Below are 24,939 nucleotides of genomic sequence, written 5' to 3'. Positions count from 1 at the left end.
ACTGTTAGTGAGGCCCACCAAGAACAAAGGTCCAGTCTCCTGCACTGCACCCCAGGGGCTCTGATGGGGTGAGAGGGAGACTTGATGGAGCCATGTCTTCTGGAGGAAAGAGGAAAGATGACCCCACACTAATCAGTGGTGGGAAAGTGTCCTGAAGACCTGCAACCAGTCCCTCTGGGGACCCTCTAGACATGTTTGTTCAATACAAAAGAAGTCCATGATCAATGGTTTATTCCAGAGGGGAAAGCCCAAGCTGAATGCCCCCCTTCTCCCCCTGGCCAGCTGGCCCCCGCCTCCTTGCCCCCAGGGCCCTTGGGAGGGATGGTGAGAGGAGGAAGGGCCCCACCTTGCTGCTCCTACTTTGGTCCCTCTCCAGGCCCTGCGCCCCATGACAGCGTGCGACATGGAAGGTAGTCAGAGGGAGGAGGAAGACGGATGGGGGCAGTGGATGAGGGTGGGCGGCGGTGGGTAAGCTACCCTTAGAAATAACAGCAGCAGTTACCTGGAAATTGCAAGTGACCAGCCGAGACACACCGTCCCCGGCCTGCTCACTTGCCGTCGCCAGGGAGGACACAGAACAGCAGGACAACCAGGATTCCAGAGGAAAATGGCATGTCCCTTGGGCGGCTGGGCCAGGAACTATGTTCATGGATGGATTATATCATGTTGAGGGAATTGCTTATCTCAGCAGGTAGAAGAGGGACCTATTTTGGCTAAGACCATCCTTGCAGCCAGGAGAGCCCATCCCCAGGGACCTCGGGACTCCGCACGGTTACGGTGACGCCCGGCAAGGTGGGGATGATGCTGAGACCCTGAGAGCTTCCCCTCCACGGCGGCCCAGGGCTGCAGGCTCGGCCTCCTGATGGGGCCGGGCTGGTGGGAAGGAGAAGTTGGGCCCACGTGGATGAGAGACGGGCAACTATCCTGGCCAAGCACCTACTGACCACATCACGGGGAAGAAGCCTTGGAGAGAAACGGCCAACAGGCCTCATGACAGCAGGGGCATGGGTGGGAGAGGCAGGCTGCCACCACGTGGGCCCCAGCAATCCCACCCAAGAGGAGGGTGGTGGATTAGGGGAGAGAAGCCAACCTATCTCCCACCCCTGCGATGGCTGGTCTCTGAGCACAGGAGAGATGGTGACCATTAGAAGTCCCAAAGCTGGAGAGGGGCCTGGATGGGGCCTGGCTGACGGGGGGAAGGAGGAGGGGGTCCCCCTTCCACGCAGATGAGCACAGTAGCGAGAGCAGCAGGATCAGCCGGGGAGGGCAGGGGTGCCAGGGCCTCGGTGTGCTGCCTGTCTGGAACTCACGGGGCCTCGTTGGACCCCATCCCATTGCCTTTGTTGACATAGAAGGGCCGGTAGTGAGACTGTCGGGGAGGGGAGGGAAACAAGAGTAGTTAGGGAGGGCAGATGGCAGCAGAGCCGACCAGCCAGACCCACCCTAGCCTCACGTCCCCCCGGGGAAGCAGCAGTCCTCTGAACCCATGGTTCTAGGGGCCTGTGGCCCAACCCGCAGGCTCTATCTACCCAATATTATCAGAGTCTCCGGGTTCATATCCCACTCAGAGTTCATTCCCGCCAGCCGGCTGATGAGCATGAACCTCAGCCCCTCATCCAACCTTCTCTCCGTGGCCTAGGAGCCCCCGTCCCCGCCCCAGCACCACCAGCTCCCTTTCGCACATCATTTTCACCTCTCCAGAACTGCGCTGTGCTGTTACGTGTGCCCTGTATGGAAGGACTCGTGGGGTTTTTACAGCCGCCCAATTAAGTGGGTTCCTATTATCATGTCCATTTTATAGATGAACAAATCAAGGCACAGAGAGGCTAAGAAACTTGCCCGAGGCCACCCAGCTGGTGAGTAGGGGAGCTGGGATTCAAGCCCCGGCAGTCCAGCTCCACGGCTCCCCCACGACCCCCCGACCCCCACAACCCCACCCATGTCTCCAGATTGCTCCTTGAGTCTCAAGGGCATCAGGCATTTGCTTCTGGGCTCTCCGCATGATTCCTCTGACAGAGAGGGTGCAGAGAAGGCAAATAACTGCCCAGCCCAACACGGAGGTGGGGTCCCCAAGCCCAGCCCCTTCGCCTCTCTCATCCTGGCTCCTCATTCAGGAAGCGGGCTCAGCACAGAGCCGGCAACAACCTTCCCAGCTCTGCTCTGCTCCCAGTCAGCTCCCTGGTTCAGGGTCATAGCACGTCAGAGCTGGATGGGCTATAGAATCATCCAGGCCCCCGACTCCTGTTACAGTTGTGAGAACTGCAGCAGAGGAAGAAAGGCTCACAGGAGGCCCCACAGCAAGTGGGTACAATGGTGAGGGCCAGACCCCAGGCATCCTGACTCCCAGGACAACCTCCCTCCCACGCGAGCACCTGCATCCATTCTTCCGGCGCTGCATGCTAGCCACAGACATGGGAACCCTGCCCTGCCAAGCAAGTGTCTCAAGACGGTAATGAGCTTTCTCTGCTGAGACCCAGGCCCTGGGAGGTGGAAGAGTGTGTGGTAGGGAGGGCAAGGACTGAGTCCAGGAGCAAAACACCTCTTTTTTTCCTCCCCATATCTGCTTTTTGCAGTCCTGCTCTTGCAACGCCCCTGGGTCCAGCTCCAAATTACACACGCAATCACTTAGCTCCCATCACCAGCAAATTAAAGATTCTCTCCAATTAAACCAGCCCCAGTCGCCGTGGCCCGGAGCAAATCACCTCCCCATGCTCTGACCTCCAAATGCAAAGACGGCAGGGAACTGGGGACCCTAGCCCCTGTCCCCGGCCAAGCCCCTGCTGCCACCCATATCCCCCGGCAGCTGTCTGTCTGCCTCGGCCCCAGGAGAGAAGCTTTCAGGGCAGTGGAGTCATAGCCTGTGAAGGAAGGCCCTGCTCACTGAGGTCCTGGGTGGGGGTCAGGTCGGAGGGGCATCAGGGACCACCGTATCTCAGTACTGCATTACAAAACTGCAGAAACAGAGTCTCAGAGAGGGAATCTGACTCACCTAGGATCCCCTGAGCTGGCCAGACCCCAAGGCCACGCTCCCCTCTTGTGTGGTTCTTCAATTCCCAGTTCAGGGACATTAGCCATTGAGCCCCTAAATATCTCTATTCCTGACTTTATAGCTTCTGCCTCACCACGTTATCACCCCAATGGCCTCTGTGCTGTCAGAGCTGGGGAATGGCCCCAGGAAGGTGGGACCCATCATTAGGATGTCTGTCCCCTGGACTGAGCATTTCACACTCGCAGAGCTGATGGGGACAAAGTCCCCATTCAGCAAGTACAGACACCCAGCAACCATTTGCCAAATTAAAGAATCAGGGCTGCCCACTTTACAGATTAGAAAACTGAGGCCCAGAAAGGGCATGCTTACCCAGATCCACTGCCTGTTAGCCCTGGGTCTCTGCTACCTTTCACTGAATGCAGGAATTCAGGCCCTGCTGCCCCCTCCCTCTGTCCGATGGCCCGGAGAGGTCACATCCTCCCCCCACCTCCCCTGGGTGATTGATGACCAGCTGCCCCCCGGGAAGCCCCGTTCAGTGCCCATTCGGGACATGCCTATGCCCAGACAGGCTGTCCTGGCAGCCCCTCACTCACCAGCAAAGTCTGCTTGCCAGATTTCCAAGTCTGGGGCTGGGCCTTGGGGCTCTGGCTCCTGATGAGGGAAGGATAGCCTGCAGAGACAGGAGGCACAAGTCGGAGGAAGCAGGGCTGGCTGCTGGGGCCTCCGGGGAACACAGCAGCATGGGTACCATCTCCAAAGTGACCACCAAGCTCCAACCAGCCCACTACCAAGGGCAGCGACCCCTGAAGAGATGTGCAGCAGCTGGGGGGTGGGCACCGGGGGAAATCCTGGGGAGGCTGGCCAAAGGGAGGAGGCACCCAGGCAAACAGAGGGCGGAGGAAAAGGCCAGGTGGGCTGGGCCAGGTGGCAGGGGAGTGTTGCCTCCAAATCCAGGTCCGGATCAGGATCACATTATTCCGCAAGGATGTCCCCCCATGAGCCCTGAAGGTTCAGACCACGGACCCCGCCCCTTCCCATGAGCACAACTGGCCAGGGTCTCCACCAGGAGGCGCCCTTTCCGACGGACTATGCCGCACGGCCAGGGCTCCTCCCTCCCCACCGTGCAGACCTTCGCACAGGTCTTCTCGTTAACCCTCACCCCGTTTCTGGGAGAAGTTTGCCCTGAGCTGCACCTCCAGGAAGCGGCACTCAGGATGCGAACCCAGGTTTTGCTGGATGCTGAAGCCCATCCTCATGTTCCTCCTGCCCGGTTCCAGGGCCTCTCGCCCGTTCTAGGAGCAGGAGGCTGGGGCCAGGGACAGTCAGTCACTTGCCATGTGGCTCAGGTCCACGGTTAAGACCGCAAGCCCACGGGGCCTGGAGCACGTGGGTGCTATCTGGGCCTGGTCCTCCCACCTGCCCTGCTCCCCCTCAGCCCAGTGGGATCTGTAAGGAGCTCTGGGCCACAGAACTGTGGAAAGCACTCCTGGTCTCAGCCATGGGCCTGCAGGGACAGGCCTCGGGGCCTGGGAAGGAACAGACTATGACCCCGACAGGAGAAGCTCAAGAAATAAATAGGGTCTGTCCTTGGCTGGGGCAGCCCAGAGCCCCGTTCCGGCTGCTCTAAGGGAGGATGAGCCAGCCAGGCTGACCCTTCCCACCATTTGCATTTAGCAAGAGGGTGGAGACGGAGCAGAGAACCCGGGTCTCTCCCTGCATTGGGGGTGGGGGGGCAGCCTTGGAAAGAGGGTTCCATGGGTCCTGAGTGGGAGGTGGAGAGAGGAGGAATTCAGATCTCAATTCGCAGTTCCCAGAAAGAAAAACCCACGCCAGCCACGCAGGAGAGGTGAGGATGGGGATGGGGGCAGGGGGTGGTCCAGAAGACCAGCCTTGTGCAGCAGACAGAAGTCCAGTGGAAGGGTGAGCTAGGGGTGGGGGGGATGCATCCCTCTTCCAGCAACTCTGGGGAGGAGGACCAGGACACGCTAGAAGTGGCAGAGAGCCCCAGAGGATGTCCCATCTGCCCTGCTGTGGGAGAGAGAAGGGGAGGGAAGACAGGCAGGTACCAGGATTATTTTTAAACCGCCCACTGCCGTCCAGTGGTTTGGAAAACTCTGTGGTGGCCTGTCCCAAGGTGGTGAACTGATAGGGGGCTTTCCCAGTGCCTGCTGGGAGAGAGAGAGGGATTAACAGCACAGCCTGGTCCCAGGAGGGGCCAGCAGCAGTCACACCTCAACCTGGGGTGCTGAGATGCGGGAGCCTCCCTCCAGACTGCTGGAGTAGGAACAGGCGGGGGCCAGCCTCACGGGCGGGGCTCGGTGTATTTGAGGAGGGGCTCTCCTAGGGCAAGGTCTTTGCGGGGCGGGGGGCGGGGGGGCGCTGCAAGCCGATGGGGAGATACTCTGGAGCGTGAAAGCTCCAAATCACACCGGGGGTGACCGTCTTCCCTGACCTGTAGCCTTTGATCTAGGCTTGACCAGAGAGCAGGGAGGGACTGCTGGGAGCCAGACAGGTCAAGGCACGTGCCAGAGTTTCCCAGGCCTGGCTTGGGGAGAGGACATCCCCAGGGGTCTTGCAGGCTGGGTCCCTCCAGTCATATTCACCTTCTAAGGTGAGCAAGGTGAGCTGGTCCTTCCAAGAATCCCTGCCCTGGGGATAGGCTGGGATTCCAGCCTGGAAGGGACAACTGAATGATAAAGTCACCTTCGAAGGCCACTGCTTGGGGGCCTGCCTGCCCTGCCCTCTCTCTTCCCTCTCCCTGACCCCAGCCAGCCTGGTATCCTTGCATCCAGGCCAGATGTCTGGGGCGTCAGAAGACAGACTGGCTTACACCACAGCCCACAGAGCTGCCCCTAGGGCCTTTCAGAAGAGACAGGAGGGGCCTGGCCAACTCAGCCTGGTCTGGGGAGCTGAGTCAGACTCGGGAGGCTTTAGAGATCTAGTCTAGTCCTGCCTTTCTGGAAAAGGGCCTGACAGGACTCTGGCTCTGCAGGATGTGGCAGGCTGCTACGTGGCCACAGTGTTCTAGAGTCAACGGAGGCCGGCCGGCACTGGCTGAACAAAGCTAAACTTTCTGCAGCAGGAGGACTCAGGCCTGATGGAAGCCCGCTGGGGATGTCAGGGGCAGGGGTGGGGTGTGGCGTCCCCACCTCCCTGACAATGCAGCTCATTGTTAGGGACCAGCATTCGCTGAAACAAGCCCTGGGCCCAGGGTCCCCTGACAGCTGAGACTCGGATGGAGGAGGCAGCTCCCTGGCTCTCAGGCCGGGGTCTGTCCCCTCCAGGGTGGGTGGCTGGTGAGGGAGGGAGCGGAGGCTAGAGCAGAGCTTGGAGAGGGACAGGAAAGGCAGGGCGGGCGGGGAGAGCTCACCTTTCAGGGAGAAGGAGGAGCTGCCTTGGACTGCAGGCCCCTCATCAGAGTTCTGAATGGTGGAGGAGTATTCCCAGACCCTGGAGCTGTAGTTACCTGGGGGGCACAGCAAGGCGCATCAGACCCGCGCAGCCTGGCATGGGGGTGGCGGGCAGGACGAGACCATTTCTGTGAATCTGCCCAGCCCCTCGGCACGCTTCCTGCCAATCCTTCCCACCATCAAAGTTGTCCTAAACCACCAAGTGTCCGCCAGTCCCTGACGCCCCTGAAGGCCCACTGTGCTCAGACTCAGGTACCTAGTCCTTAACCAGCACACAGCCGATTTCGGGGGCTGCTGCCTGCCTGCCCCCCTCACCACCACCTCCACTTCCTGGCTTCACCTCCCTCAGCTCCCCTCCGACACCCCACCTTCCATCCGGGCTGCCTCTGAGCTCCCGCCAACACCCCAGGCTCTCTCTTGCACCATGAGGGCACTCAAGTCTGGGGGCTTCAGAGCCCCCCACAGATGATGCACCTGCCCCAGGCCCACCCTCTCAGCAGCCCGGAGCACTGGGACTGTCCCCAGTCAGCTCACTCCGTGGCAGAGGGCCCAGTCCTGGTTGGTGGTCCTCTCCCACAGCCGCCTGCAGGAGGGCAGGGGCCTGACATTGGGGCTCAGGAGTCAGAGGCGGCTGGGGGTGTCTGCCCGCCCCACTGTGAACCCCTGCCACATCCCAGTGGGCCCCTAACGAGCCCATCCACCCAGAGCTCCAAGGGGCCAGAGGCCCACCCTTTCATTCACTCGTTTGTCCACCCCTCCTCTCTTTTGACTCATGTTCCCTGAGCCCCTCCTTCTGGGCCCTGGGATTGCAGTAATGAGCCAGAGAAACCCAGCTTCTGCTCTCCTGGAGTGCGCAGCCTACCGTGCATGTGGGAGTAACCATGGGCATCCAACCCTGACACAAAGGCCTGGCCATTGCCCTGTCTACAGGTGCCCCTGACCCTCCAGATCTCTCAGGGCCCGTGTCCTCACTGAAGAAGCCCCCCACTCCCCACCTGAGACCTCCCGGGGCCATGTCTGGTGGAGCTGCCCCAGGCCCACCCTCCCAGCACATGTCTGGCAGGCACCCCAGAGCCTCCAAAACCCTGGGCTCTTCGAGCGCATGGCCCTACACTTGGCACAGGGTGCCCTCGCCACACTGGGCAGAGGGATGTCTGTGCTCGGGAGCTCTCCCTGAGGAAGCCACGGCTCCACCCCTCAATCACCTGTTCTGGGTCTTAAGGACGTGTCCCTCACCTGGCACGGCAGCAATATGTCCTGGATCTCCAGGGACGGCCCTGCTTTGTGTCCTGCCATCCATCCCGCTTACAGTAACTTTAGTCTGTCTTAACCATCATGATTTCTCAACACAGACGTGCATCCATCAGCAAAGGGCCCAGGTCCTCTGCAGGTCCTTGGGTCACGACACTTGCTAAAGGAAGCTTCTACACATAACCCCCACTTCCGGTTTCCCTGACTCACTGTTCAGGGAGAAGAAGATCCTATGGACTCAGGGATTTCCAGGCTGCCTCCCCACAGCCTAACTGATGATGTCACACACCATCACACACACAGACACACACACACACACACGTGCACACACCCACACACACTTTGAGCTCAGTAGGACTCCTCCCTGCCTGTCTCTGGGCCCCTAAGCCCATCCCACCTCTCCACATTCCCCTCACATTGGGGAGTCCAGCCCCCCGGCCCCTGGCCCACCCCCCACAGGCCCTGCCCCTCCTTGTGCTGAGCCACTCTCTCACCTTTGGTGCCATAGAGATTGTTGAAGTTCTTCTGGTTGGTCTCCTTGGAGAGGCGGCTGGGGGACCCCGGCTGGTAGGCTGTCCTGGCCCCACCTGTGAAGCAGATGAGCTGAGTCAGCTTCAAGGCAGGCCCGTGGCTTCTGACTTGAGGGGGTTATGGGGGACTCCTTGTCCCCAGACAGCTCCCACTGCCTGTCCCAGGACCCGGGGTTCCACCACTAAGACAGCTCCTCTGGGTCTAGATTAGGCAGCTGCTTAATTTTCCCTCCTGATCAGGACACTTAAGAGTGAAAGGAAGACCATTAGGAAGTAAGCAGGAGCACCTGGAGCCTCCTACATAGACAGGGACGTATGGTCACCCTACTTGGGCGGCTTTGAGGATCACCAAGGCTGGAGAAGCCGACACCTCCCTCCTGAGCCAGTCTCTGTGTGACGGAGACCCCAGAGGCTGGGAGATGGGGTGCCTGTGACAAAGGAGGATCATGGCAGCTGTGGGGGGCACAGGTGTTGGGCCCTTGGCCAGGTAAGGGCTCGCCAGTGATGATGAACCAGTGGCCACAAACATCTCCCAGGTGCTCCCCCTCCAGGAACAAGACCTCACATTGCTCAGGAGCCTCCGAATTTGGGTTCTCAGAATAATCTTGAGAGGCTGGCAGAGTGGGCTCCATACTCCCACTTTACAGATGAAGAAGGCATGCTCCCCACATGTGTCCGGGTCCTTCGATCAGCTCCTCCCCTCCCACCTAACGAACACCCCGCTCCCGGATCTGGCCTGCCTGGCCAAGCACCTGCTGGTCCTTCTGTAAGCCTCTGCACCTGTGGGTCCTCTCACCTGGGTGGCCTCTGTCCATCACGGTCATGCCTCTTTACTGAGCACACTGCCCGTCTTTCAGGGACCTGGAAACCAGCCTCCACTGGGAAGTCTTACTGCCTGAGCTTACTGCCCCAGAGCCCCCAGACTCATGCCAGTGGCCCTTGGGTGGCCTTGTCTCCCAATCCCCTTGCTGACTCTCCCTGGCCCTTCCCTTGCCTCTACCCTGAGCCTGGGAGCTCCCAGAGGGCAGATTTCCTCCTTCCTCCTGTCCTCAGTGCAAGGGCAGGGACACCGGATGAACCTGTTTCTTCCACCTACAAATATCACCTCCTGACTCAGTGACAAGCTGAAAGACTTCCTAGCATCTGAGCTGAATTTCTCTCCTCTCAGGCCCAAGGTCCCCAGGTCCTTGACAATATCTTGGCAGGTGTTCCTCCCTCTGTCCCCTGTTGCTGCTCTGTTCCTCTCCCCACGAACTGCAGTGGAACCCACACCCCCCTCAGTCCCCTACGGAGCTGGGGGAACCAAGCAGGGACCAGCTGAGGGGATCAATGCACATCGGGGTCCTCAGAAGGACCGACCAGGGCAAGGGACACTGGGGAGGCTGGTTAATGCCGCTCACCGGCTCAAGGACTGGGCTCCAAGGACAGTGCCCTGGGAAGGGAAGGGGCCAGGCTGGCTGGCCTGGCCCACGCCAAGAATGTGGGGCAGGGGGGACTCGGCTGCCCAGGTGCCTCGCCAGGCCTCTGCCAGGGCCCAGGTGTTGTTTTCAAATTGGGTGGAGCAACAGAGGTTCCTCCCGCTGAGCTCATCTCTAAATCCCCTACGCCCTTCCCATGGTGTGTGTGTGTGTCTGAGGTGTATGAATCAGCGCTCAGGCCTGGGCGCTCCCCCGTCCCCAGCCCCTTCCCCACATCTCCCTGTCTCCTTTCTTGCTTTTCCCCACACCCCCCCTCTTCTGAAGACCACTTCATCACGCGCGCACACACACACCCTCTATCTGAGGGCTGACACACCTGGCTCACCCCCCCTCCCCCTTATGTAACGGTCATTGTCGTTGTTTGTTGCTGGTGCAAAAAGATGCAATAGGTTTCCCCAGGCCGAGGACAGGCAGGCTCTGGTCTATACTCCACCCAGGCTGGCACAGGCCGGGACCATCCAGGATCCAGAGAGGGAGGGCTAAGGACCAGGCGGCATGCCGGGAGGGAGAGGTGAGGAAAGGTAGACCAGCTGGCTGTCTCCCTGTCCTTGAGGAGCAGAACGGCCCTCCCCCAGGACTACAACAACGCAAGCAGGAGCAGAACACAGCTCAGGCCCGGCAGATGGTTGCTGGAGAAAATAGCAGCCAGAAGACCCTCTGGAAGGAAAGGGAAGGACGTGTTCAGACTGGAGGCAGGGACTGGAGGGGAGGGAAGCCCGGAGGGGCTGGTGCCGGTAATTTATCTCTAACCCGGATGCTTCTGAGGGAGGAAGAGGGGACTGTTTTTGCTTCCACCAGGACAGCAGGTATGCGCCCGGACTTCCGCGGGCAAGCCCAGTGCCGGTCACTCTGGCACGGCGGAACCCGGCTGAGTCTCCGGGCCCATGGCCCCGAGGGGCAGGCTGCTCTCTCTTACCCTTGGGCGTGAGGTACATGGAGTATCTCTTCATGGTATCAGGTGTGCTCCACTCGCTCGAGTAGCTGTTAGTGTAGGTGCTCATATAGCGGTGGTCAGCCCCTGGGAGAGACAGAGGCCGGTCATCAGAGGGGCAGGTGGGCAGAAGCGGGCCCTTGGGGGCACCCTGGGCTCTGCTGAGTCAGCCCACAGCCCCTCTGTCCCAGGCAGAGGCGAGGTTCTCCAAACTCAGAGAAGACCACACCCTGCCCAGCATCCCCTCTGCTCCTGAGCTGCTAGGACGTGAGAGAGGGTCTGCAGGGAGCCATCTACTTCCTTGGGCTGACCCCCATGAGTAAGACCGTAGGCACAGCACTTCGCAGTTTACAAGGTGCCACCGACATCCATTTCTTATTTGTTGGAGATCCTCACGCGTCAGACCAGGAAACTGAGGCTCAGGAGGTAAGTGAAGTTATTTGCCCAATGTCACATGGCCAATAAGGGCAGAGTTGGGGTGTGAGCCCTCATCCCTATGTCCTCACTTTGTCCCAGCCACTGTCAGCAGCCCACGGGCATGGAATGAGGTCCTAGCGTCGGCCTCCGTGGCCAGGGATCCAGCCAGCTGAGCAGAGGCGCGCAGAGGGGAGTGAGCTGTGTGGAGGGGCCCTGACTCTCCCCACTCCACTCCCCAGCCACCAGTATACCCTCAAACCCAGACAAATCGGTGGTGCCACGCTTGCCTTCCCCCAGCTGCCCCGCACCCCATTCCTTCCCCATCTTCCACATTCCCTCTGCCCTTCCCTCTCCCTCTCCCCCGGGCAAGAGAAGGAATGAGTGGCTCGGGCCCTCATCCTTCATCTCCACCACCTGTACCTAGCAGGGATCTGACACACAGGAGGGCACTCCACGACAAACACGTGTCCTCCCAGGTGTTGGCCCGGCCCTTCCCACAGTGCTCCCCACCCCTGCCTGCCCCACAAGCTCAGGATGATGGTGGTCAGTCCCTGGGCCTTTGGGGTTAGGACTGAGTCCCTGGTCTGATGGGTAGGCTGGCATCCAGGAGGAGAGGAGGTCTGACTCTCTGGCCTCCCATCCCCCCCGCCCCGCCCTATAGCCAGACACACTCCCAACAGACCAACATGGAGGCCCGGGGCCCCAGGCCCAGGTGCAAGGCTACTGACATGATCAGCACCCACCCTACTCCTCGCAGCGCCTCCCTGCACACTTTGCACAGGGCCCAGGGCCACAGCTGCTCAGAGGCCATGGTCAACACAGTTATGACCTAGAAATGGCACAGTGCATGGGCGGCAGGCAGAGGTCCCCGCAAGGCTCACAGGCCACCCTGGCCCAGTCAGGGCCACCCTCCTCCGTCTGGGCAGACCTCAGCGGAGGGGCTCCACCCCTGGGTTTGTACCCCAGGGACCGTGATCCTCACACTCCCCAGCCGCTCCGCTCGGCCACCAGCCACAGCAACTTCCCGGATGGGAAGACACGGGAGGCCGAGGAGCAGAGCGTGAATCCTAACTACATCCCCTGCTCAGCTGCGTGCCCTTTGAAAAGCTACTTCTCTGAGCCTCAGGCTTCTCATCTGTGAAATGCGGTGCATCCTGCAGGGAACGTGAGCCACGGTAAGTAAAGCGCTCACACAGAGCCGGCGCACTGGGAGTCCTCGGTCACTGTCGGCCACCACGGCTGATGCCATCATAATTGTCGTCAGAAGGAGGATTTCCGGATCCGAAAGCCGCTGGAAGCCTAATGATTGTCTTGCTGCAGTGGCTCAGGGATCCTCAGGTGTGACTGAATGTCCCTCACATTTCACAGGGACACTGTGTGATGTCACCATCACCAGGATATATGGATGCCCCCCTAAGCCCCGGCACATCGGCACACTATTATCCCCTTGTCATCCCCAAAGAATCCCATGCTCCGCCTGGAGACAAAACACAGGGACCGCTCCCTTTTGGGTGTTTGGGGCCAGAAGTGTCCTTAAAGCCCTGTGCTGGGCCTCGGCCACCGGGTGGGGCCTTGGGGGAAAGTGCTCCGGCTTCAGGCCCTGAAGGGACTGCGCTGGGCTGCTGAGAAAAGACTTAATGGATTAGTTTCTCAGATGAAGAGGCTTTCAATGAGGTGATTCAATTGGCCTCAGTGGGGGATGGGACAGCGTGACTCGGAAGAGAAACTGTCTTCAGGGGAGCGGGTGAATCACTGAGACACATGTGTCCCATTGTCCCCAGCCCAGCCCGTGAGGCCAGGTCCAGCCTCCGGGTTCAACACCACTCAGCGCGGCCATGGTGACAGGTCAGGTCTCCTTCCCAGCGTGATGCAGTTCTAGGTCACGTCTACTGGAGTCTGCAAAGTCACCAGGTTAGCACCTGGCCCTTACAAGTGGCAGCATCCACACAGCTGCTGGGCTGGGCCCCATAATCAGATGTAGCTCTGAACGAAATCAATCCCTGGGTTTGATGGATGACCCACAGAGAGGAGACATTTGCGCAGCTAATGCCCAGATGCTTGCTGCCCTTGGGGGCCCTCGTAACACCACATAACCTTGGCAGCCGGTTCAACGGAGGGTTACAATCCCTGAATCCTAGTCCCAACACCTTGCGTAGGACGGGCGGTTTGGGACAATGAGAGGCCGGCTGGCTAGATGCCAGCCCAGGCAGCAGGGATCGGCCTGGGAGGAAAGTGCCCATGGCCGTGGGGCAGGCCCACGGAGGACACCTACCGTTCTCCATGTGGTTCCTCTCGATGAAGTTACGGCTCAGTTCCGCCTTGCACATCTTCTCAACATGGCGCATGCACACATTGAGCAGGTCATCCTTGAAGTTGCCAAGTGACTGTCCCAGGCCCTCCCCCTCCAGCAGAACATGGTAGGTAGGCAGGGGTGGGGGGAGGGAGTAATTGCTCATCAATGCACCAAATTCCTACCAAGGAAGGAAAGAAGCCATTAACTTTCTAGGTCTTTAGTAGCTACGGGGACACTTCTTTGCAGGGAGCTCTCAGTCCAGCTGGAAGGCTCAACGCTGGGAGCCTTGTGGGTTCTAGACACAGCTCGGCTATGAAGTAGCTCCACTTGTCCTCACCTCATACCTTTCTCCTTCTGTAAAATGAAAGGGTTTGACCAAACTCCACTAGATGCTAACATCCCTGATGGTGCCAGTAGTCAGATCTATGACTCCACGGTTCCCACCTCTTCAACTGGACACGTCATCCTACCTCACAGGGGTTTCTGAGAGCAACACAAGCTGTGACATCTTTGGGAGTGAAAGCACTGAGGAGATGCAAGGTATTTCTAGAATGTTCTGGGTCAGTCAAACTACCCTCTAAGCCTGCCTCTGCACTTTGTGCTTCTCACCTCCCTTCTCCCCTCGCCGGAGGGTCCCTCCTCTTTCTGAAACCTTTATGGGCCTTCAAGACCCAGTTCAAATTCCACCTTCTCCACAAAGCTGTGTTAGATTACTCCAGCATGCTTGCCCTTCCCAGAGCTTCCATGGGCACTTATCTCCTGAACCACACGCTTTATCATTTAATTACATACTCTTCTATATTGCTCTCTAATTGTACAGGTCTTATCTTCGCAGCTGGATTGCAGCTCCTTGGGGGCAAAAACCGTGTCTTATACTTCTCTATTCTACACAGCACCTACCAGAGTCCTGGGCATGCAGTGGTACCCGAAACACTCTAGCAATTGGAAGGATGAGTGGATGAATAGACAGACAGATAAGGTCAAGGATAACACATAGGCAGCACTTCTATGCCACGCCCCATACCCAAAGCAGACCTCACTAATCAACCCCACAACTCTTTCCTACTGAGCCTGGAGCACTGTTAGTACATATCAACTGAAGTTGGTACAAGGTGATATTTGCGTGCCATCTTTGGGGTAGGTAGGGAAATGGCTCGGGTGGAAAAATTAAGTGGGCAGATGGAATGGAGCTTGGAAGGAAGGAAGGATGGATGGATGGATGGATGAAGGTTCTGGGAATGTGGGTGTAAGGATTGAGGGATCGAATGGTAGAGGAGTTGCTTTGTACCTGCAGAAACAGCACCGAGTCACTGATGCTTTGCATCTGCTCCCTGGTCTGCTTGTCCTCATGCAGCACCTTGGCCCTCTCGTCCAGAGCATCCACGATCACCTTTATTTGGTCCACGGCATCCTGCTCCCGCTGTTCCAGTGTAGCCCTCACTTCCTCCTTTTGCTTCTCCAGGTCCCGCACCAGATCCTGGAAGTTTTGCTCCAGGAGAGACTTCTCACTGGTGGTGAAGCTCTGGGTCCAGAGTGAGAGGAGAGAGGAAGGAGGGTTTCGGGAATTTTAAAAACCTCCCAAGTGGGGTGTATCTTTAGGTTCCCAGCCCAGAGTCAGAACCAGGACATTTCTACTGCCCCAACCCAGCAAGCCTGTTTGGCTAAGGATCTCATTCAAAGGCATCTTTGAATGTCAATAGAGATGGCCAGGTTCATTCACAGCCCACTCGTCTTTATCTATCTGTGACTCCTCCCCTGGGTGGGTTGACTTGAGCCATCATTCCAACCTTGGGCAACTCCATGGACCCAGAAGATTCCCCCATGAGTCAGGTGGCGCTCAATGAAACCTCAACTAGAACCAAACATTGTTCAGAAAGTGAATTGACAGGCTGTTTATGTAGCCAGGGTCAAGAGTCAGTGATTTCAGATAGTGGTTTGCAATTACTCAAACCATGGCAGACATGTATCCACCCAGCCATACTAGCATCAGTAAAAGGACAACGTCATGCATTTGGTGGCTGGGTGGTCTGGTGGACGGAGTAGACACTGGAGGACACACCGGAGGACGGGTTGATCTAGGTTCTTTATTTGCTGGGATGGTGTCAACTGAGCCTTAGCTGACGGACGAGATGCCACCTGAATGCCTGGCCCGGACTTAGAAAGGGAATTGGTGGGGATGCCAGGGGGGTGGGAGAACCCAGAAGAAAGAAGTGTGGAGTATAAATGGGGGCCTGAGGCCTGGAACAGGAGGCAACGCCTGCCCCCTCCCAGGTAGGACAGGCGGGGTGAGCATACAGCAAGACCATGGCCCCAGGGGCAGCTCACCTTGATGCGGTCCTTCTCCTTCTGCCACTTCTCAGCTTCATCCTCAATCTCGATGATCTTGAGCTGCAACTGTTCTTTTTGCAGGGACAGCTCTGTCTGCAGAGAAGGAGCCAGGGTTAGAGAAGTCCGGCGGGGGTAGGGAGGTGGAGGAGCATCAGAGAATCAGGGAGTGGGCCCAGCCAAGGAGCCAACTTGGGCAGGGCTCACCACTCAGCCCTTCAGCCTGTATTCTGCAAACAGTCACTGGGACCTCGGATATGCCAGGCCCCAAGCCTGTCACCAGGGATCTGGCAACAAGTCAAACTGTTGGATGTATGTCGCTATAAACTCGGGCCTCAGGGGCTAGGCGTCCCAGCCATGTCTTTATAAGGACTAAACCTCTGCCACATCCCCCCACCCAAAGTGAGCAGGAAGGTTAGTTCATTTATGGGGTTCCCATTCCTTTCAATGGACCTGAGGCCACCAGGGAGGGGAGGAAGCTTCTACCTCTTTCAAGCTTCAGGGAGAAAGGGGACCCAGCCCAGTCCAGCCCAGGGAGTGTCCCATGGCAGGAACAGTGTGCAGCATTTCTCTGCCATGACGTGGGGCCTGTGTTGCAAGCAGGAGCCCAGGCTGCAACCAGCAGGGATTCCGTCTGGACAGGCACAGCTGTAAACCTGTTTATGGGAAAGGCCGTGCAGTCCGCAGTTTGGGCAAGACAGGGACTTCTTTTCGGGGTCGGTGAGGTGGGGGAGGCAGTGAAGGGAGGAGGAGAGAAGACAAACAGACTCCAGGGATTCCCCGCTCAGGGGAGGACGCAGCCTGCTGGGGTCTGGGGGTGGGGTTGGGAAGAGGACCGACGAGGTGCCTTGGGATGTGAGCTCTAATGGATACGGAAAGTACGGATAATATTTTCCTTCCATTGGGTTAATGCCTTCTCTGGAAAGCAGCTACAACAGAGACAGAAGGGGAGGCATGAAGCTAAGGCCAAGCCGATTCAGCCAGGCCAAGAGGCACCTCTTTGTTCTGCTGGGATCCCTGCCAGTGATCTCAAAACACCTTCCAGCTTAGAAAGACTGGTGGGTGATCTCCACCCCGCAGGCAGGAAGACTAAGGCATCCAAGAACGCCTTAGGGTGCTCACAGTCTCCCCACTACCTTTTGAGCAGAGTTCCACGCCTTTCTCCAGCTATCTCTTTGAGGAACCCACAAAAAAAGTCAAGATGAGGAAGCCACAAGCCACTAGGAATGTGAGCTCTGTTGGCAAGGAGTCCTGAGCGGGGTACAGATATGTCACACCTCTGGAGGGCTCCATCAGGCCGACGGGGTGCTGACTAGGGTCCCTCCACAGACACCCAGGGAAGTGGATTGAGAATGGAGAGAGCTTCCCTGGCTTTCTTGGAAAGGCTGCCCAGAGGGTCAGGGAGCAGGTGGAGAAGATGGGGAAGGCCCGGACCAAGAGCTGTGGAGGTCCCGGACAGAAAACCCCTGATCCCACCCCACAACCCCTCTCTGCCCACACTCCTGGGCTCTCCAGGCAAGGAGACTCCAGGTTCTCAGGTAGCATCTGCCCCACCAGCAATGGGCAGCAAATCCCGCACCATGGAAAATGCTATCACCAGAGATGGACAATGACTGTCAGGAGGAAAGGAGTGAAAGGAGATGAGGGTGGGATTTGGCCTAGTTTCTGGAACAAAGCTGGGGAGAAGCCAGGAGCCAACAGACACAGTGCCGGGAAGGTGGAGAGCAGAGGACAGAGAGCCAGGACACAACGGGTGGCAGATCCAGTGGCCTGGAAGGATCTGAGCCATAAAGAAGAGACAAACGGCTGGACAATGGGTCTGTGCCAGGCACCTTGCCCATCCCAGGAGAGCTCCCAGCAAGGCCCCAGGTGAAGGGGACAGCCGGAAGCCACCCCCCTGCAGCTGACACCTCCTGACCCGGCTAGAGAGGGGGCATTGGTCCCTGGGTCTCTCAGCCCTACCTCAGCACCCCCAGAACAAGGTCTGATGGATGGGAAAGCAGAGAACGAAAGTTCATTCACTCCCATGCCCCAGGGCCTGTGGCTGAGGGTGGGGGAGGGCAGCCCTCCCATGAATGAGCACGGGTGAGCCAGGAGGGACCCCACCCAGAGCTGGGACTGGGAGTCCAAACATTTGAATCCAGTTACCACCACTTCTAAGCAGGTGGCCTCTGCAAGTGACTTAAGTTCTCTGTGCCTCAGTGGCTCTATCTTTTGTGGACATAGTGAGAGGTCTGCCCCCAGAGGCCATGGATGAGCTGGGAGTTGGGAGGTGAAGCTCTCAGAAAGTGCCCGGCACAGAGAGAGCCCCGGCCAGAGGTCCAGCGTCACGCTGTGCGGGGCACGGTCCATGGGCTAGGAGCCGTGCCGGGTGCTCTCCCTCCCGCCGGGCTTGGAAGAGAGGGTGCAGGCCAGTGGGGCACAAGTGAGCGGGCGGGGGGTGGGGTGGGCAGGTGTGATCAGGTGAGGCCTCGGTGGTGTTCAGCAGCGAGGACGGCAGGTGCCGCTGTATTGGGTCCGGGGATAGTGTGTAGGCTGTCGGGGTACAGGGAGAAGTGTGGACCCAGAGGCCTGCATCGTGGAGAACTGACACTGGGGAGAACAGAGCAGAGGGAGGGGAAGGGAATGAGGGTAGGCTGACCTTGCCCGTGGGAAACGGTATGACCAGAGAAGGTTAAGGCCAGAGGACTCATGTGGGGTGAGCAGAGGTGCCGGGGCTACCTGCCAGGAGCCATGGGAGCATGAGGCTGGGTCGGGGCCTGCAAGTGAGAAGTCTCACCCGACAAGCGCGGATTCACTGGCCCAAGAGCGAGTGCAAAGGAAGGGGGTTAGAACAATGAAGAGCCCAGGCCAAGGGCAGAGGGAGTCAGACACTGGGGGTCCATCCTGCAGAAGAAAAGGAAGGAAGCAGGCACCAGGGCTGGCTGAGGTGTGACGAGGAGGGCCAGAGGTGTTGGCCAGTGACCCAGGAGGGGAGGGCGGGAGCAGCCGATCTGGAAGCATGCAAGGGCAGGGTCGAAAGTGGAGACACACTGCCTGCAGCAGTGGGCGGAAGACTCAGTCAGGGGGGAGGAGAGACTCGGCTCCGTATTTCTTTGGGGCACGGGGGAAGTCGGACCCAGGCTGGGAGGGGGCCTTGCAAGACCAGACTTGCAGGACACAGTGGGCCCGGGGAAGGGGCCTTGGACTGGGAGCTCCGTGCGGCTACAAGGGTCCCTTCTTGCCTCTGGGATGAGGGCTCCCCTCTGCGGAGGAGGCTTTGGGGTGAGACCCCTGGGGGTATATGCAGCATCTGTGTGGCTCTTGGCAACTTTTCCCTGCTAACAGGGCTGCCTGAAGCTGGAAAAGGCAGGATGTGGGAAAGAATATAACATAGGAAGGCCCCAAGATAGTGGGTTCCCCCACAAAACTAGGAGAAGGAAGGACACTAATTGTATTATTGAGCACCAGCCTTTTTCTTCTTTCATCTGCAAGTGGTGTTACCCCATTTTACAGATGCAGAAACTAAGGCCTGAAAAGATTAGGAACTTTGCCCAAGTTTTCAGAGCTAGAAAGCCATTAAGGCCAAAATGTAACAATAGGAATCAGATCTCATTATGTGCCCTCTTAGCCTCTAGACTCTTCTCTGAATCTTCCAGACATTGTCCTCCCCTTCACGCCTGCTAACTTAAGCCTGCCTAGGCTCCCCCACCCCACAGATGGTACAGTTTGGCCATCCTGCCTCTTTCCTCGTCACCCCTTTTTCCTCCCCACACCCTCCTTCTCGCCCCCTGAGGCCCCAGCTCTCTCTCTCCCTCCTCCCTTGGCATCTGACGAAAGCCCCTGATATCTGATGGGACCTCAGCTCCCCCACCCCTCCATCCCCATCTACACCTCCCTCCTCAATTCCTCCCACTCCCGGTTCCTTCCCTCCACCCTGCCCAGGCCCGTCCCTAAATGCCTCCTTTGTTCCTTTCTCCCACACTCGTCCAGTTGCCTCTCGTTCTGTTGCCTGGGATGGGCACGGAGGAGGCCACCCTGCCCGCAAATCCCTCTGGCCTTGGGGGAGCAGAGGTTTCTCTGAGAGCAGAGTGATGGCACAGCAGCGGGGGGTGCCCCAATCCGATGGGCCTTCTGCTGCAGACACCCCTGAGCACTCACTTGGACAGGTGTTACCTGCATGGCCCCCAGGGAAGGGGGGATGAGGCTGTGATCCTCCTCAGGCTTGATTTAACCACATGGGCCGTTGGCTCTGATATTTGCCAAATGAGCCAGTTAATTGCCAAATTTGTATTCTCAGGCAAACGGTAATTATCTGGATAAGAATCTGAAATGCTGGGTAGATTTCCCCATTTCCACCCAGATGTCAAATAGCCCAGTACTAGTCTGCGTGATGGGGGCTCCCAGTCCCTTCTGCTTCCTTGGGTGTCGGGACAGGGACCGCGCAAGACGGGGTAGACAGAGTAGCACCCAGCTGTCTCCAGACTGGCAGTGGGCCCTTGAGAAAGTCACCCCACGTTTACCACGCCTCGATTTCCTCCTGGTGATGTTGGACAAGATACCTGATTCCCAACCTGGCTACACATCAGCATCACCAAGGGAGACTTAAAAATACAGATTCCAGGCCCCAACCCCCTGAATGAGAACCTCCTGGAGAAAGGCCTAGGCAGCTGAGTCTTGATTCTCCAGGTGATTCCAATCTGAGGATGAGCTCCCCCCCGCGCCCCCACGCTCCCCAGGATAGCCTGCCATCCTGTGAAAACAAAGTGTAAAATGGTAGAGAGGAAACTGCCATCAGAAGAGTCTGAATCCTGGCCCTGCCACTCCATGCTGGGACTCTGGAGAAGTCTCTTGGCATCTTTGGGCCTATGTCTTCATCTCTAAAATAGATGCAGTAGCCCACACCCTGTGGTGATGTTGTCAGGAGTGACAGGTAAACAGCCAGTGCTCCATAAAAACCGGAATGTCTCTTTCCTCCCCTGCCTCCTGTCTCTAAAGAGGTTCCAAGATAAACTGCTTCCCCTCAGCATCCATGGAGGTCACCCCTCTCTGTTCTCGCCCACCCTGTCCCAGAGCAGGAGCTCCCCCACCAGCCCCTAACAGGATCCTTCCTGATCCGATGCAGCAGGAGGGCTTGGGATAGACAGAAGGATGGGCCATGAGACACAGAAAAGGATGGGGGCGCCTGGGTGGCTCAGTTGTTAAGCGTCTGCCTTCGGCTCAGGTCATGATCCCAGGGTCCTGGGATCGAGCCCCTCATCGGGCTCCCTGCTCGGCGGGAAGCCTGCTTCTCCCTCTCCCACTCCCCTGCTTGTGTTCCCTCTCTCATTGTGTCTCTCTCTGTCAAATAAATAAATAAAATATTAAAAAAAAAAAAAAAAAAGAGAGACACAGAAAAGGATGGATATGTACACTGTAATCTCATCAGCCTAATCCAGCCTGGGGAATGTCCAGAGGCAGAGGAGTGGACATCTGTAGGATCCCTTCTAACATTTGGAGTGGAATTGGAACATTCTGATCTTGGATCCACCAGAGAAGGATGGGCATGTTTTCACATCAAGTGGCCTTTGCTCCATATGGCCCCCGCTCAGAGGCTACAGGCAGAGTCGAAACCCAGGAGATGAGCACCCATGGCCCGGCTGTCACCTGCAGCCTCGTGCAACCATTCAAGATCAGTCTCAGGTGACCTCACCCGGGCCTTCACCAGCTGGCCTGCTGAACAGGTTCTGGACAGGGCTCCTTGCAAAAAACTGTGTGTGGGCTGATGTTTGGGTCTACAGGGGATGCCTCCAAAGGAAGCCAGGATTGACATGCTTATTCATTTCAGAGTCCAGAGTGCTAACCATTACACGATGGGACCCATGCTTATTCATTTCAATCAGTCAACCCACTAACCCTGCTCGGTACCAATGTCTCCCACGTCTGACATTCCAGCAGAGCCAAGCCTAGACAAACAGCTGTACTCCAGCCCAGTCTCCTGGCCACCCTGCACCCCTCCTTGACCACCCCTATGCCGCTGGGGTGTGCGTGCAGACAGACAGACACACACACACATGCACGTGCGCGCACGCACACACATGCTGTCTGAAGCTCCCGGTGTTTAAGTCACTCCAATTGATCAGACATTTTCCCCTGAAACCCCTGTAGAGCCCACATATCCTGAATCCCATCTCCTCAATGCCCTTCCCCTCAGTTGCTCTCAAATATTGGAAGAGAATTAGGGGACTTCTTCCTCACCCTCTACTAGCTTGGACAGGTCCCTCCCTCTCCCGGGGCCTGTGTCCCCGTCTGCAAAGTGAAGGAGGAGATGGAGGAGATTGCTAGGACTCCAGCCAGCCTGCCATCCTGCCCGCTATGGTTTGATGTTGATCTACAGTTGCTTCTGTGTAACTGGGCGGATGCAACCCCGGGCTTGTTTGTGTGTCTGAGCTTTGCCTCCTGACCTACATTGTGAGCCCTCAAGGGCGAGGGCTCTGTCTCTGAGTCCTACGGTGGCTCTGAGCACCTGAAGGTGAACTCCAAGTTCCCAGCGCCTCCACAGAGGGCTGCCCAAGACCCTTCAGCCCTCCAGGGGTACTCGGGTATTCTTTAGGTGACACTCTGGTTTCAGATGCAATTTGCACGCAAACCCGACATATAAAACAGATAAATAAGCGTGTATATTGGTTGAAGTGGAAGTGGGCACCTGAGGCCACCGCCTTCTTGGCACCAATTTGCCCCCCTCCTCATCCCTGACATTTCCAAGAATCCTGAGACTCCGTGGGGGAATTTGAAGACCACCAATCTAGTCCAACACCTTGGGTTCACACACATAGGGAAACCAGGACTGAGAGAATGCAAGGGACTTGTCTGTGGTCCGACGGCTAACTAGAGGCAAAAACCAGGGCTGGAACTTGGTTGGCTCTCCCAGAACCCAGTCTGAGGCTCTGCAGTTTTTTGGGTTGCACCAGATAAAGATGATTGCCCCCTTGGTTCTGCTGTGGTTTCCCAAGGAAGCTCCCGAAGGATGGGTTCCACCGCCCTGCCCTGTCACTGTCTCCCAGCCCGAGGCTTGAGGCCAGGCTGGGGTGGGTTCACCGGGGAATTGGGAACACCTTCCTGGGCCAAACAAGGCTCCTGAAGAGGATCTTTGCGTCTTTTCCCATTTGTAACCCGTCTCTCTCTGCCCATGGGTGTGGGTGAGGGGCACAGAAAAAGGATCAGCTAACTCTTGGCCAGGAAGCCTGGGCGGGGAGGGGTCCCGGGCTGCCCCAATCGGAGGCGTAGAGAGAAGCTGTTGAGGAAGGCCACGTCCCCCGCATTGAGCACCAGGGGAGTGGGGGGCTGCCCAGTATCTGTGGGGCAAGGGGCAGCAACCCCAGCTGAGCCTTTGGCCCAGAACGCCTTCTCTCCGTATGCAGCCCTTTCACAAGCCTCCACAAGCTTCTGCTCCTCCCCAGGGAGGTCCGGGCACCGTCACACAGACAGCCATCATGCAGATGCACTTGCCTGTCCCATATACAAACACAGGCACCAAACACCCGCTTCATATACAATACAGACACATATATGTACGTCCCACCCACCCACAAACTGCAGCCCTCCCCAAGCAGCGTCCACCGACAGGCACGTGCACCTGCAACCGCACACACAAAGCACACAGAGCCCAGCGAAAGGGACAGAGGAGGCCGTTGGGGAAGTCAAGAGACTGGCCGGCAGGGGTCGGATAAGCAGCAAGAAGCCCCTGTACCGCAAATGCAGAGTCTAAAGCCAGAGGGGGAAAAAAAAGCATTTAAGTGGACCCCAAATTCCCTCCTCCTCACCCATGACCCCTGCCCCAGCGCTCAGTCCTGCTCAGGTGGTAAGAATTCTCTCTCCCTAAAATAAAAAATAAAAAAGAAGAAACACTGCAGCCAGGCACAGAGCCCAGGCTTGAGCCCGGATGGATTCTCTGATCCGATTTGAACTTATCCTGTGACCTTGATCAAGCCCCCAGTCATTCCTGAGCCTCCATTTGCTCATGTAGGCAATGCCCCTGTCTCCTGAGGCCTTAGAGGATTAGGGAAACCCCCTCTGGCCCCCAGTGTGCAGGTGCCAGAGGGGCGACAAATGGATTCGGAAAGAGCCAGGGACAGCAGAGACTCAAGGCCCCAAGCCCAGGAGCACCCAGGGGAGCAGATGCCCCTGCGAGTTACCTCCTTCTCGGCCTTGGCCTCTTCGACGGTCACCGTGCTGTGATTCTTGTGCTCTTGGAACATGCAGAGGTAGCAGATGCAGGTCTGGTCCGTCTGGCAGAAGAGCTCCATGGTCTTGCCGTGCAGGGGGCACTTGCGGGCCTCGAAGTCCCGGATGGGCTCGAGCAGCTTGTGGTCGCGGAAGGCGGCGCCCTCCAGGTGGGGCTTGAGGTGCGGCTCACAGAAGGAGGCCTGGCACACCAGGCAGGACTTGACGGCCTTCTGCTTATTGCCAATGCAGGAGTCACACAGGACCTCCTCGGAGCCCGACTTGGAGCGCAGGAGGAGGCCGCCGTCGGCCCGGGGGTAGCTGTTCCGCCGGGCCTCCCCGGGCTCCACGATGGACACCATGGGCTTTCGGGGCTCCGAGAAGATGGACTTGCGCAGCTCCCCCTTCTCGGCGAAGGAGAGGGGCGGCTTCCTGCTGGCCCCCAGCTGGAGCCCGGCGTAGGGGGACCTCTTGCCGTCCCCAGAGTCCATGCTGAAGTAGCTGGAGCCCTTGTCGTCCACGGACTCGACAAACTGGATGATGGGCCGCCGCCACTCGTTCCCCGAGAACAGGGAGCTCTTGCCCTCCCCTGTCTTCAGGGCGCCGCCCAGGCTCTTGCCCTCGGCCGCCTCCCCGCCGTGCCCGTTGGTGGTCTTGGCATCTTGGCCTTCGGCCTTGGCCCCATTCTCCAGGGTACCGTTGGGGCCCGGGGGGTTGCGGGCATCCCTGGCTTCCGGGCTGGCCCCGTTGCTTCTGGAGGCATCTGTGGCTTCCATGGCCCGTCACTCGGCTGGCGTGTTTGGGACTTGCTGGCGCTGCAGGCGGGTGACCTCTCGGGCTGGCGTCTGCGCGGGGAGTGGGTCAGGTAGCCAGAACCCAGAGACACACCTATAGGGAACCGGGGGGAGGAGGTGGAGGAGGAGGGGGCGGAGGAGGGGGCGGAGGAGGAGGAGGGGAGAGGAGGAACAACCAGCCCAAGCCTGACGCAACGGGCCTGGAGAGCTGGCGGCTGGCTCCCAGAGCCAGCAGAGCACCTCATTACACAGGGGGCCACGCCCTGCACATTCATACCTCACCCGATTTCTAAAGGACGTGGGGTTTTGTTTCTCCCCTGGTTTAATTATTTTCCACAGC

General features: G+C 58.3%; 1 protein-coding gene across 1 annotated transcript; it reads right to left on the bottom strand.

The window, feature by feature from the left end:
* Positions 1-214: 214 nt before the first annotated feature.
* On the bottom strand, positions 215-24,634 carry TRIM29 (tripartite motif containing 29). The gene is made up of 9 exons (XM_081799291.1): positions 23,778-24,634; positions 15,625-15,720; positions 14,588-14,821; positions 13,279-13,477; positions 10,575-10,676; positions 8,145-8,237; positions 6,360-6,455; positions 3,583-3,659; positions 215-1,369 (listed from the first exon to the last, which is right to left on the bottom strand). The coding sequence occupies exons 1-9, from the start codon at positions 24,579-24,581 to the stop codon at positions 1,307-1,309; spliced, it is 1,764 nt and encodes a 587-aa protein (XP_081655417.1). The 5' UTR covers positions 24,582-24,634; the 3' UTR covers positions 215-1,306.
* Between the last annotated feature and the right edge of the window lie 305 nt (positions 24,635-24,939).

This window comes from Leptonychotes weddellii, chromosome 11, assembly GCF_054177405.1.
Source record: "Leptonychotes weddellii isolate Sample4059 chromosome 11, ASM5417740v2, whole genome shotgun sequence".
Classification (NCBI taxonomy): domain Eukaryota; kingdom Metazoa; phylum Chordata; class Mammalia; order Carnivora; family Phocidae; genus Leptonychotes; species Leptonychotes weddellii.
The sequence above is the reverse complement of the archived record's forward strand: the minus strand, read 5'-3'. Positions and strand labels throughout refer to the sequence as shown.

Bases quoted from the DNA above. Each gene is read 5' to 3' on its own strand.
- TRIM29 (XM_081799291.1), bottom strand. From the start codon at position 24,581: ATGGAAGCCACAGATGCCTCCAGAAGCAACGGGGCCAGCCCGGAAGCC. The intron at 6,456-8,144 runs GTGAGAGAGTGG...TGTGCCCCCCAG, and splicing joins CAATCTCTATGGCACCAAAG to GTAACTACAGCTCCAGGGTC. The intron at 1,370-3,582 runs GTGAGTGAGGGG...CCTCCCCGACAG, and splicing joins CTGGCAAGCAGACTTTGCTG to TCTCACTACCGGCCCTTCTA.